At 44.0% G+C, this 14,454-nt stretch overlaps 1 protein-coding gene across 4 annotated transcripts in view; it reads left to right on the top strand.

The window, feature by feature from the left end:
- The window catches only part of CNTNAP4 (contactin associated protein family member 4), a 444,592-nt gene that overhangs the window by 220,558 nt on the left and 209,580 nt on the right, over positions 1 to 14,454 (top strand). For all 4 annotated transcript variants that reach the window (XM_070062760.1, XM_051847278.2, XM_070062759.1 and 1 more), the window contains exon 3: positions 14,217 to 14,410. In XM_070062760.1, coding sequence (XP_069918861.1) covers positions 14,285 to 14,410 — 126 coding nt within the window. In that variant the 5' untranslated portion in view covers positions 14,217 to 14,284. The remainder of the gene's footprint in view (positions 1 to 14,216; positions 14,411 to 14,454) is intronic.

A 14,454-nucleotide genomic window follows, 5' to 3' on the forward strand; every position in this document is an offset into this window, starting at 1 on the left:
TCTAGACAGCATCTATTAAAAATAATTATTCCAGAACTACTAATTTGAATTCAGTAAAACTTACTGTGGTTAAAAAAAATTAAAGTTGCAGAATTGGGTGTTTTTTGTAGCATTATTCTAACCTTCCAAGGAAACTTGGCTGTCATAAGATCTGCAGATGCAATATACAAATCAAAATGCCTGAACAGAGAAAAGACGTAAATATTTATTTTTCTCTTCACTGAATTATTAAAGATCTCAGAAATGTTTGATCTGGCAATGCATGAAGTAGACCTGAAAGTGAGTCTGGCAATTTGCCGTGAGGGAAAATTGATCGACAGCAAAGGAGTTGAACCTAAGAGAATTTAGTGAGGTATTATTAATTTAGAACCTTGCTGGGATGATGAAGCGAAAACACATCTCTTTTTGATTGAATCAAAAGTTCCAAAAACAAAGTAACACATACATCCAGGAAATGGAGCTTACAAGTGATTAAACTGTGTGGCTGTGAGGCAATCACTAGTCCACGGATGTGGGCGCATGTGTTTCTGTGTGCATGGGTGTGTGTGTATCTCAGCCAAGTGTCTAGACTTCCTTTTTGTGAATATCATCAAAATACCGTGCTGCAGACAACAATATTCTGTGCTCTTATTTAGTTTGATTCCAGGTCCAGTTTTGCCACTAGTTTGTGTGAATTTAGACCATCTTATTATTGACATGTAGCTATGAATTTATTTCAGTCTTGGATGCAGTAAATGCAGTCACATGTTATGATGTTTCATTCACCAAGGGACCACAGTAAGGACAGTGGTTACAACACATAACCTATGTGTGTGATACGTTAAGTCATGTAATCTGTCTCATGTAGGCCTGTGGCAGGGCACTCCGTGGTACTCACACTAAGACAGAGTCACTTCACAGTGAGTTTCACAGAACATATCCCCCTCATCTAAAAAACCATGGCTGTACTTATTTAGTACCTGCCATGTTGTCAGACACTGTGCCAGACACTTGGCATCCATCCATGCCAAGCAGGTAAAGACCCTGTTCCTGTTTATAGTCTTTTGGGGAGAGGTGGATAATACATGATAAATGCAATAAGTAGGGAAATCCTATACTGTGTTTAAAGTTGGCAATTTCTGTCAAAAATTGAAGAAGTCATTTAAAGAAGGCAAATGGGAGAAGGTTTATTGGGTAGAATACATTTTAATCAGGGAGGCCAGGAGATACATATCTCCATGAGGGTGAGATCTGAGCAAAGACTTGACTGTGGCAAAGACATTAGCCCAGTAAATCTAAGACAAGAGAACTCCAGGCAGGAGGAGTGTAGCAGTGCTGCTGCCATGGGAAAAGGACCAGTGTTTGATTCCAAAAACGGCAAGCAGGTCCTTGTTCATGGAGGGGAATGAGCTGAGGTCTTGTCTGTGTTCTGTTGCCAGAGCAGGATGCCACAGAATTTATAAGAGAAGATTTATTTGGCTGATAGTTTTTGGAGGCTGAAAAGCCTAAACATGGGGCAGGCATGTGCCTAGCAGCTGGTGAAGACCGCTTCCATCAGAACGTGGTGAGGGTGTCCCAGGGTGGACAGAGCAGGTGTTCTAGCTTGGGTCTCTTCCTCTATGTATGAAGCCTTTGATCATGAGGCCTCTACCCTAATGACTCAGTGTCATTGTAATGATTTCCCAAATGCCTCACCTTCAAATATCATCAACCTGTGTATTTGGGGATTATGTTTCCAACACATGAACCTTTTAAAAAATTTTTGTTATTAATTTTTTTATTTATAAAAGTGAGTACATTTCATGTATTTTGTGTATACAGATTTTTTTTTGACAGGCAGAGTTAGACAGTGAGAGAGAGAGACAGAGGTCTTTCTTCTGTTGGTTCGCCCCCCGAAATGGCCGGCGCTGAGCCGATCTGAAGCCAGGAGCCAGGTGCTTCCTCCTGGTCTCCCATGTGGGTACAGGGCCCAAGCACTTGGGCCATCCTCCACTGCCTTCCTGGGCCACAGCAGAGAGCTGGACTGGAAGAGGAGCAACCAGGACAGAACCAGCACCCCAACCAGGACTAGAACCCGGGGTGCGGGCGCTGCAGGCAGAGGATTAGCTTAGTGAGCCACGGCGCCGGCCATGTATACAGATTTAAGAGCATAATGATGCTGCCCTCCTTGTCCTTCCTTCTGCTAATGCTCTCACCCTCCTTCCTCTTTCCTCCTTCCATCCTTAGTTCCCCTCTAAGTTTTACAGTGATATGCTTTCAGTTTCTTTTATAATCAGAAACTTAATCCTTCACCAAATAAAGAATTCAGCAAGCAGTTAGCAGAAAAACCACTGTTCCTCAGGAGTATAGAAAAGGTTGTAAATAATAATAAAATCTCAAAATGTCAATTTCACTCAAATACATTCCATTTTTTGTGGTCTGTATATTAATTACCACAGATTAGAGGAAATATGATACTTGTCTTTTTTGGACTGGCTTATTACATAAGCATAATGGTTTCCATTTGCATCCATTTTGTTGCAAAAGAGAGGATTTCATTCTTTTTTACAACTGAGTGGTGTTCCATAGTTCCATACACACACACACACACACACACACACTACATTTTCTTTTTCCAGTAATCAGTTGATGGGTATCTGAGTTGATTCATATCTTGTGGCTTGAGCTGCAATAAACATGGGGGTACAAATAACTCTTTTGTAAGCTGAGTCCCTTTCATTTAGGTAGATTCCCAGGCGTGGGATAACTGGCTCATATGGAAGATATATTTTCAGATTTCTCAGGAATCTCCATACTGTCTTCCATAATGGCTGTACTAGTTTACATTCCCACCAAGAGTGGATTAGGGTATCTTTTCCCCTACATCCTTGCCAGCATTTTTGGGTGATTTTTGGATGATAGCCATTCTAACTGGGATGAGGTGAAACCTCATTGTGGTTTTTATTTTCTATTTCCATTTCCCTGATGGCTAGTAATCGTGAACATTTTTTCATGTGTCTGTTGGCCATTTGAATATCATCTTTTGAAAAAATGCCTGCACATGTCCTTTGCCTATTTCCTGACTGGATTATTTGTTTTGGTGTTGTTGAGTTTATTGACTTCTTAATAGATTCTGGAAATTCATCCTTTATCAGTTGCATATTTTACAAATATTTTCTCCCATTCTGTTGGTTGCTTATTCATTTTGTTGAGTATTTCTTTTGCAGTGCAGGAGCTTATCAGCTTGATAGAATCTCATTTGTCTGGTTTTGCTTTTATTGCTTATGTTTTTGTGGTCTTTTCCAAGAAGTCTTTGCCTATGTCAATGTCTTGAGGTTTCTCTGAAACTTTCTTCAAGTAATTTGATGGTATCAGGCTGTAGAATTAGATCGTTTATTCATTTTTGAGTTGATTTTTATGTAAGGTGTAAGGTATGGATCTTGTTTTATTTTTCTGCATGTAGATCCAATTTTCCTAGCACCATTTGTTGAAGAGATTATCCTTTCTATAGAGACTGATTTTAGCTCATTTGCCAAAGATTAGTTGGCTGTAGCTGTGTGGATTAATTTCTGGGGTTTCTATTCTGTTTCATTGGTCTACATGTCTATTTCTGTGCCAGTACCAGACTGCTTTGATTATAATTGCCTTGTAGTCTGTCTTGAAATATGGTATCGCAATGCCTCCAGCTTTGTTTTTGTTGTTTAAGAATGCTCTAGCTATTCAGAGTCAACACATGAACTTCTGAAGGCCATGTTCAAATAAGAGCAGACGGGAAGAAGAAAAGAAGAGAAGGCAAAGATGGGTGGGTACGGTGGAAGAAAGGCATATCAGATAGACCTTGTAAGGCCACATAAGAGGACTTTGTCTCTCACTGTGTGTGGAATTGATGGGAATGCCATTTTACAGCTGTTGTGTAAAGAACAGAATCTTGGTGGGCAAGAGTAGAAGCATAGAGACTTCTTAGGTGGGTATTGCAAGAATCCAGGAAGGAGCAATGTGACTTGAGCCAAGAGTATCCATGAAAATGGGTGAATAGCAGAATTCCTGGGAGTAGAATAGCACTCAGCATGGTTTGGTGATTTGGTAGGATGATGTGACAGGAAGGAGAGTCAGGAATGAGTCCATGTTTTTAGCCTGAGAAACTGGAGGGACAGAATTGACCACAAATCAGGCTGGGGGAGAGTGTGAATAGTAGGATTAGGGAAAAGCATGGATGTTCAGCTGTGGAAATGTTAACGATATCAAGTAGAGAGTTGAGTATACAAGTCTGGGATTTGAGGAAGAGGTGTGGGCGGATATACAAAATAGGGAGTTTTGAGCATATGGGTAATGTTTAAATGCATGAGACTGAGCCAGGTCCCCAGGGGGTGAAAGCAGAGAGAAACAAAGCAGAGCAAAGGACAGAGGTGTGGAGATTCTCAATTGTAAAATAATATGGGAGCCAAGAGGAAGAACCAGCCCTGAGACTGAGAAGGAGCAACCAGTGAGATAGGAGGGAAGCTAAGAGAATATTCTTTCATGCAAGCTAAGTGAGCAAAGTGTATCAAGGCATATAGAGCGATCCAAAGTCTCAAATGTCACAGATAGGTCAAGTGCTAGGAGGACTGAATCCTGGCCATTGGATTTAGCTGTATAAAGTACTTCAGTGACTTTGACAAAAGCAGTTGCACTTGAGTGGTAGAGAGAGAGGGAGAGAAAGTCTGCTTGGTGTCGTCCTGAGAGAGAATGTGGTGAGAAAAATTGGCAAGTAGGATGCGGAAGTCTTATTTGAAGAGTGCTAATATAAAATGAAGCAAAAAAATGATGGGGTCATGAGAAAAGTTTTTTTTTTTTTTTCCTTTTCAAATGGGAAAAAGGGAAGCATTGATGATGAAGAGTCCATTGATGGGAATGATCAGTGAAGAGGAAGAGCCGTCTGAAGCATGGGAGAGAGGAGAGTTGCAGAAGCAGGGACTCCAAGTGGGTTTGACATGAGAACTGATGGGTCAGGTGACCGCAGGGCTCGGGGATGCACTGAGGTGCCGCTGGACACAGAGCTCCTGGCCCTGTCCTCGGAGCCCAGTCTCCCTGCGCCTCTCCACTCTGCTGCTGTCCGCGTTGGGGTCATGTGGGCGCCGTTCCCGCCAAAGAACTCCTACAGCTTCATGTCCATACCCCCTCCCTTCTGCATGCGCAGTAGAAAGGTGGCTCTTCTCCAGTGGTGCCAACCACTGCTTCCTGGCCGGGCTCAGGGCCACCTGCCTGCCCCTGAAATAGCGGACGTGATTGGTGCAGGCCACGCCGAGATTCAGGAGTGAGCCTGAGAAAAGGCCAGCGGCATATAGCACAGCATCAGGAGTCTTACTTTCCTTCAGCACAAAGAACTACTCTGGTAAAAATACAAACTTGTTAAAAGGCTCTAAATGGTTGCCCAGGGACAGCGCATACCAGTTAATGGAGCCAAACAAATATCGACACCATGTTCTCTCCATTTTCTTACATTCTTGCAATTTAATGTCAAGAGCAAAATGCTCTGGGAAAACTAAGGCTCTTGGGGAAGTCTAGATGAAATGACTTGAAAAAAAAATATCTTAGAGAGAGACTTTCTTAAGACAATTTTAATGAAGCTGAGTATTTTCTAGTAATGCAGGTGCCTTCATGGGACTAGGATCATCACTCAGCTATGCTCACTTGTACTTTGTGTCTTTGAACACCTGTGTGCTTCAGGAAGAAGCCTGCTCCTCCTTCCCACGTTGTTGCCACCTGTGTGAAGTCCCTGTCAGTGAGGACTAACAGGGATGGCTGCAGTGCCATTTTTAATATTTCCAGGAGATGGAGTCCATTCTTATCGCTAGTTTAAGTCTACAACCAAGAGGTGTTTCTCTTTTTTCTGTTTTTTCCTTAAAACTGGAAGATGTATCGCCTTGACCAGTGCCAACGTTTAGCAGATGGGATATCTGAGGATTCGGGATAATTCATTCAGCCAAATGAAATTGCTAAATAACACTGAATAAATCTCTCAAATATATTCCTGGGATAAAATATACTGCTATGAACAGTGGTAGTTGTAATGACTTCAGGAATAACGCATGAAAAACGGATGTGATTTTTAAAGGGACTTCCTTATACAGATTAAAACAGTTTCAGATTTAAGGAAGTTCTTACCTACACTAAAACAATCAGCATAATATTGGGAACATTTATGCACCCTCTTTAAATATTTTTAAGTTTTGTTTGAAAGAAGAGTTATTAAAGCATACTTCGTCACACCAGATAATTTTAATAATTTTAAGTACCACACATACAATTTCTGGTAGTGTGCTTGGCAGACAGTAGGCACTGGAAATCTTTTAGCCTATTTTTCTGTACAATTCACAGCAACATATATTAAAAAGCAGGTTCCTTGAGAATCTGACATTGAAAAGTGGTAGACGACAAACAGACAAAAGAGATGCTACGTATTGTGTGTCCCTTCAGTCCCTGAAAACACTTTTTTTTTTTTTTTTTTGACAGGCAGAGTGGACAGTGAGAGAGAGACAGGGACAAAAGTCTTCCTTCCATTGGTTCACCCCTCAATGGCCGCTGCAGCCGGCGCACCGCGCTGATCCGAAGCCAGGAGCCAGGTGCTTTTTCTGGTCTCCCATGCGGGTGCAGGGCCCAAGCACTTGGGCCATCCTCCACTGCACTCCCAGGCCACAGCAGAGAGCTGGACTGGGAGAGGGGCAACCGGGACAGAATCTGGCGCCCCAACCGGGAATAGAAGCTGGGGTGCCAGCGCCGCAGGCGGAGGATTAGCCTGGTGAGCCGCGGCGCCGGCCCAAAAACATTTTTTTTAAAGGTTTATTTTATTTATTTGAAAGACAGAGTTATAGAGAGAGGTAGAGCCAGAGAGAGAGAGAGAGAGAGGTTTTCCATCTGGTTCACTCCCCAAATGACTGCAATGGCCTGAGCTGAGCCAATCTGAAGCCAAGAGCCAGGAGCTTATTCCAGGTCTCTCATGTGGGTACAGGGGCCCAAGGACTTGGGCCATCTTCTACTGCTTTCCCAGGCCACAGCAAAGAGCTGGATTGGAACAGGAGCAGCGGGATTAGAACTGGTACCCATGTGGGATGCTGGTGCTGCAGGCCAGGACTTTAACCCACTGTGCCACAGTGCTGGCCCCTGAAAACTTTCAAAGCACGACTTTGCTGTGATTGTGTCTTTTTGGATAACAATAGTGATTGTTTTATAATTTAAAAAGTTACAACTACCATTTTCTCCCATGCTTGCTGAATATTGGAGAAAGCAATATGCTTTTAACATTTTTTTTTGTGCTTTTACAATTTAATTCTCATAGCAAAACTACAGCATTTAAGAGCCTTATGAAGCCGGTGCCGTGGCTCACTAGGCTAATCCTCTGCCTGTGGCGCCGGTACCCCAGGGTTCTAGTCCCGGTTGGGGCGCCAGATTCTGTCCCGGTTGCCCCTCTTCCAGGCCAGCTCTCTGCTGTGGCCAGGGAGTGCAGTGGAGGATGGCCCAAGTGCTTGGGCCCTGCACCTGCATGAGAGACCAGGAGAAGCACCTGGCTCCTGCTTTCGGATCAGCGCAGTGCGCTGGCCACAGCAGCCATTGGGGGGTGAACCAACGGCAAAAGGAAGACCTTTCTCTCTGTCTGTCTGTCTGTCTCTCTCTCTCTCTCTCTCACTGTCCACTCTGCCTGTCAAAAAAAAAAAAAAAAAGTCTATGAAAAGGGGTGACTTTTATTTTTAACAGTGAGCCTTTAGGTTATGATATAAAGAATAGGAGCTGGGGGCCTGCACTGTGGCGTATTGGGTAAAGCTGCTGGCTGCAGTGCCAGCATCCCATATGAATGCTGGTTCGAGTCCCGGCTGCTCCCACTTCTGATCCAGCTCTCTGCTATGGCCTGGGAAAGCAGTGAGATGGCCCAAGTCCTTGGGCCCCTGCACCAATGTGGGAGACCTGGAGAAAGCTCCTGGCTCCTGGCTTTGATCAGCTCAGCTCTGGCCGTTGTGGCCAACTGGGGAGTGAACCAGCAGATGGAAGATCAACCGACCTCTCTCTCTGCTTCTCCTTCTGTCTCTGTGTAACTGTGAATTTCAAATAAATAAATAAATCTTTAAAAAAAGAATGAAGAAATGTTCCTGTTTGAATAGATTCATGACACCTTATTATGCCAAATCTCACTAGCAAATGTGAGGCTGGAGAAGGAGGAAGGTGGGATGGGACAAAGGGACTGGATGTGGAAAGCATGAACTGGCAGGGCAAGAATCTTCTTTTCATTTTGTTGGTGAAGTATCAGTAACCACAAAATAGGGTTTTGAAAATATGGAATTTATCGTCTTATGGGTATTGGTTTACTGTAATGTTGAATATATTGACATATTAAAAGTACATTAAGGACAAATTACATTTGGTAGCTGAAAAGTTTATCAAAAAAATAAAAAAATTCCTTATACTATTTTATTTTATAGTGATTCAGTTTATCATTTTCTGGAGTTAGCTGTCAGTTATTCTGTTAAGAAGGTAACAGACAGCAGTACATCTCGAGAAGGTGCAATGTGTGGGGGGTGGCACTCGGCTGGTGGAGTCTGCCCTTGGCTGCACTTGCACTTTACCTGTCCCATAGGCTGGCATGCCAGTCTCTCACCATCATTTGATCTGTATTTCTCTAGGTATGTATGCGTGTGTGTATCTATGTACGTATCTTATGTCTTCCGTATTCCTAGTCCGCATTTGTCTTAGATGGAAAACAAACATAACACTGCATCACCACTTTTATACTATGTGAATTTGCAGGGCTGCACAGCTTAAAACCTGAAGGGGATCTTTGCATTCCCCTTTGCAACTGCTCTGGCTGAAATTACTTGGTAAAGCTTGGAACCTAATGAATTTCCATTACTTTATCAGTGTACCTACCTAATGACATAGCCTAATTTGCATACCAGTAGTACCTTTTCACCACAGGTAAGAAATTGAAGTGTTCAAGGTCAATTAACTGGGACTGTTTCAAGTTGGCCAGTGCTGTGAGCAGTGCTGGGAAGAGGGAGTGGTTGGGGAGGGGCTCCTCCTGCTCCTGGAGAGAATTGATCTGATTGTCACTCGCTGGAATCACACGGATTCTTTCTTCCTTGCTGTGCTTCTCTTGTGTGTTTGCTTTTAAAATGCTGGTCTGTGACAGTGTGCTGACATGCCAGACAAGTACTGTGACTTTCAGATTAATGATAGTAACTTCATTACTGATATTAGACCATTAAAATTAACTACACGGACCAAGAAGCAAAATATCATCATTCTCTTCATTTTCTCAGAGGTACAAGAATCCAAGCATTGAACTTCCAGGTTGAAATGGCTGGTTGAAGACACTTCACCCCCCCCCCCCCTTCCTTGCTTTCCATTGTAAAAAGTGAAAAAAGCAGTATACTAAGAGACAGGCAGCTGTGGCAATCACAGAACCAAGGATGCTTGATTAATGTCAGACCCCAGACTTGTAGCCTGGATGGGTCATGTGGTGGAACACTAAGATTAAATGGGACACTGGAAGGAACTATGCACCCATTCACGACCCCCATCATGTTCCTGTACTTAGAGACATGGTGCATTTTTAGCTGGAGGGAGAGGAGCTGACCCTACTGCCTGGTAGCTACGTCCTGAGGCTCCCTTATCCTCATTAACACCACCTTTGCTGCCTCCACTGGAAGCCACTGTCATCCATCATGACAATTTGAAAGGCACTGCTGTATGGGTCAGAGCTCTGTGCCTCTCTGCCAGCTCCATGGACAAGGACAAGGTGTATCTGACTCATCATCTACAAATGGTCATTTTGAGAATGAGCAATGTCTTCCCAGAGTGTCTGACACAAAGTACCAGGTCAGTCAACATTAAGCTGTAATGTAGTAGAGTAACTGGAGGAAGGCCTGTTAGACCCTCGGAGTGAGGATGCTAACACGTCGAGAGGCACACCCCAAAGACTCAGAGTCCAGACCAGCTGATGCAAAAGCAAGAGGATTTATTCGGCGTCTGTGCAGATGGGCCTCCTGAACTCGGGAGTCCAGAGAGCGCCCCCAGCACAAAGCCAGACGGTTTATATACCCGCAGCGACCAATCAAAAGCACATGCACACAGCAGTCCAATCCGCGAGCTGATCATGTGAAGGGCATGCATCTTCTATCCAATCAGCTACGGGATCACATGGGAGGCATGCACCTCGTCGCCATTTTGTTGTTTACTTCTTTAGTAGTTCCTTTCTCTGCCAGTGCCATCTTGTTCACCCTGAGGGGGACGACGTCTCGCTCCCTTTGTTCCCCTTGTGGGAGAGCGGCATCCCGCTTCCCACACCGTTATTTGAGTATTAGGAGGCATACAAACTGGGTTAGGTCTTAGCACAGCCAGGCACAAGTGTCGCAGCTAGCTAAGCGTAGGGTCCCTTATTTTTATAGCTGCACCTAATTTTAGCTTTGGGGGAAAAAGTTTAGGGCTGTAATATTTAAACTTTAATTTTATTTGGGGCAAAGGTGACTTCTTGTTTTTAATGGTATTGGCTTAGGTCACTCCATCTTGGTTTGATTTTTAAGGTTCTGTGTGGATCAGAGCTCTGTGCCTCTCTGCCAGCTCCATGGACAAGGACAAGGTGTATCTGACTCATCATCTGCAAATGGTCATTTTGAGAATGAGCAATGTCTTCCCAGAGTGTCTGACACAAAGTACCAGTTCAGTCAACATTAAGCTGTAATGTAGTAGAGTAACTGGAGGAAGGCGGATCTTGTTTCATCAGATCCCAGGACATGAGCTATGGAGGAAGTGTTCACTCAGATTTGAAAATCATCCAAAAAGGAGCACTGTCCACTGCAGGTTCAAGAACTCCCTTAGGTATTAATTTCAGGTGCTTTAGATCATTCCGGAACAAATTCCTTGTAGATAAGTGGCTGTGTGTATAGGAAAGGACCCTTGTGAATGGCAGACAGCAGAGGTAAGCAAATGACACTAGCATACCCCAAATTCAACTAGGGTCCATGTCTACCCAACAAACTCTCTTGCTTAAAATATGAGAATAATCTACTCTAACCTAATCAAGGTTGATGGTATTGGTGACCAAGAAAACTCCGTCAGCCACCACAGGTTCAATGTCAAATACTGAGAAAATGGATGGTAAAAATACAGCCACAAATACTGCAGTGTGTGCGAAATACCCTAGATTTGAAAGAGGTAGAACGTGGTCCTTTTTATACATGGAATGGAAGACACTTGAAGAAACAGGAAATTTGAAGAAGTGTTTAATTCTTATGACAAGATAGTCAGTAATCTTGGGGATTAAATCCTAATGCAGGCCGCAGCCAGTGTGGCGCTGTCAAGAGAAAGCACTGTTGTGTATCTTTTGAAAATACGCTGTTTTGACTCAGTTTTGAGGCCCTGGTTAGATGCTGATGAGTTTCCACTGGAGCAGCTGATACTGTCCATACTTGTCACATCCTGTAGTACATTCTCACTCTCAGGGCCTCTATGCAATTGTGCTAGAGCCAGGTAACAGACAGCTAGAGATCACTCACTGTGCCCCAGAGCCTCTGGAGATGTTTTCCAAACGAGCCAATCCACAGGGAACCTAGCTAACCCTCTCCACTTGCCGTAGGTAAGCTGCCTCCTACAGCTCCAGCTTATTATCTGATTCCTTGGTGCCAGGCCATGCGTGTGGCTGCCTGGTGCCCTTCTGCTGTTTGCAGTTGTATGTCACAAAGAGTTCTGCCTTTCCTACATGCCAGTGCCCTGGTGCTGTGTTCCATCATCAAAGGAATCTTTAAATCTTAGGAGCTGGTTGTCCACACGGGTGTGTCTCTCCAGGTTTCCCAGCGGCATGCCATCCAGAGGAAGAGAAAGCAGGCACGGAGCGGTTCTTTGAGCTAGGGCCTGTACTCGAGGTTTCATAACACACGGATGGCCAAAATAATGCTCGAGTTAAAAACTGTGTATAAATTAGTAGTGACCTTTCTCTAAAAATTTAGAGCGTATTATTAAAGCCTGTTGTGGGTGACAGCAGAGCGGGGAACAAAGGCTGATATTCTTACTGGGGAGGCTTATGCCATAGAAGGTTCATTTTAAATTATGTACTTTTTAATTTAGAGAGGAGAGAGAGAGAGAGAGAGAGAGAGAGAGAGAGAGAGATTCCCATCCATTGTTTAACTCTCCAAATACCTACAAACAGGGACCAGGCTAAAGCCAGGAGTCTGGAATTCAATCCAGGTCTCCAGCATGGTGGCAGGGGCCCAATTACCTGAGTCGTCTCTTGCTGCCTCCAAGGGTGTGCGTCACGAGGTGGAACTGGAGCCTGAGCCCATCACAGGCACTTTGATATGGAGTGCAGGCATCTCAAAGCAGCACCTTAAACTCTGTGCCCAACACCGACTTCAGCTGTTGCATTTTAATAGGCTCCAAATATCAGATAAATATGGATTCAAGAATGTGTCAAACCCAATTTCATAACTTTTTCAATGATTATATAATACTTACATAATTAGTTATCTCAATATTAAATAAATTCCCCAAATAATGGCCAAAATTATATTAAACTGGGAGAGTGAGCCATCTTTTCTTATGAATAGGCTTTACAAAATTTGCGGAAAATGGAGGTAAAAGATGTTTATTTGGGTGCAAAAGCTTTTTGAAAATGCACGTTCTGAAAAAACAGTGAATGAATTTCAGAATATTTGCACCAAGAGAAGTCCACCTTTTGGTTTCGTTTTTTGAGCACTTTTCAAAAACATTTTATTTCGAAAGAGTTTTAAATTCACAAATCAAAAATTGCGAAGGAGCACAGAGTTCCCCCATCCCCCACACCGTCTCCTCATTGTTAACACCCTGTGTTGTAGGATGTGTTTGTCACAATGTATAAACCACGCCCAGCTTTCCCTATCATCAACATATCCTGTTAGAATAACGTGTTTGTCATGATTAATGGACCATGTTATGGTGTGTGGGAGGCACATCTATAATATCCCGCGTGCCTGGTGAAATGAAACAGTCCCTTCCACTCGACGGCTACGGCTTTGACTGTGTCAGACTGCTCTCTTTCCCTTGTAAGTGCTCAAGCTGCACTTGGTGCACGATGCTTTCCCGGGTCTCGCTTCCCGCCCCCTCTCGCCTGCTGCTTTCCCTCCCCAGGTAGGATGGAGCCAGTGTTGTGCTGCTAAACTAGCTGGGGTGCGAACAGGTGCTTGTTTGTAGAGTTCCCTGCTTTCCATGGTTCAAAGCTTCCACCCTGGCCAGTTTCGAAGATGGTTACTTCATACCCAGCTTACAGAACTGAAACTTAAACAGTTAGCTCCCAGGCACTGTTGCAAGCCAGCTCCAATCCACCATGACGTAGAACTCTCCATCTTTTATTGTGTTACGGTTCTCTGCACATGCCTCACTATTAACACTTTTCATATATTTTTTGAAAGATTTGATTGTTTATTTTGGAAGTCAGAATCATAGAGAAGAGAGGGAGAGGAAGAGAGATCTTCCATCTGTTGGTTCACTCCTCCAGTGGCCACAATGGCCAGTGCTGGGCAAGGCTGAAGCCAGGAGCTTATGCAGTCTTCCATGAGGATAGCGGGGCCCAAACACTTCAGCCGTCTTTTGCTTCTCCCAGGCTGTTAGCAGGGAACTGGGTCGAAGTGGAGCAGCTGGGACATGAACTGGAGTTGTGGGCGGCGTTATTCGCTCTACTGCAATGCCGGCCCCTTCACATGTGCCGTGGACAGCTTTTGGATGTCCATCCCTCTCCTAAAATTATAAACACTAGGAGGGCAAGGACTGTTCTTGACTGTCTTTTGTTTCACAAGGTTTAACCATACACTCTACTTGCTTCTCCAAGAAATCTCAACAATCAAAGGTATTGTCTGCTTTCACCAGCAGTAGGCGGCATTCCCTGTACCCAGCCCTGGGCAAAGGGATCAAAGTCCAAACCATTCCTGATTCACGCTGGTGGGCAGCAAGCATGCTAGCTCCCAGTGTTGACAATGTTGCACAGCCACTTAATTAAGCACTTCAGACATTTGGGGAGACCACTTGTTCTCTCAAAGCTGGGGGCCTGGAAGTGAACATAATTAACATACAAGTTCTCTCTGTTTACAAGAAATTCTTAATGTTCTATATATTTTTCTATAATTATGAGAGTTTCATACTTTGAAAATTTAACTTTCTTAAGTGTCGTAAAGGAATGACAGCTACTGGCATTTTGACTCTAAGTAGACTTTTTCACCTAATCCCTCTTTTCCCATTTTTTTCTCCTTCTGTTATCATGAAAGGAGCCGGTGGCTGGTCTCCACTTGTGTCGAACAAATACCAGTGGTTGCAGATTGACCTTGGAGAGAGAATGGAGATCACCTCTGTGGCTACCCAAGGGGGTTACGGGAGCTCCAACTGGGTGACCAGTTACCTCCTGATGTTCAGTGACAGTGGCAGGAACTGGAAACAGTATCGGCAGGAGGACAGCATCTGGGTAAGTCTCTGTGACCAAGGGCGGTCATTGAGGGAGAGGTGCTG

The sequence above is a fragment of the Oryctolagus cuniculus genome, chromosome 18 (genome assembly GCF_964237555.1).
Source record: "Oryctolagus cuniculus chromosome 18, mOryCun1.1, whole genome shotgun sequence".
Taxonomy (NCBI): Eukaryota; Metazoa; Chordata; class Mammalia; order Lagomorpha; family Leporidae; genus Oryctolagus; species Oryctolagus cuniculus.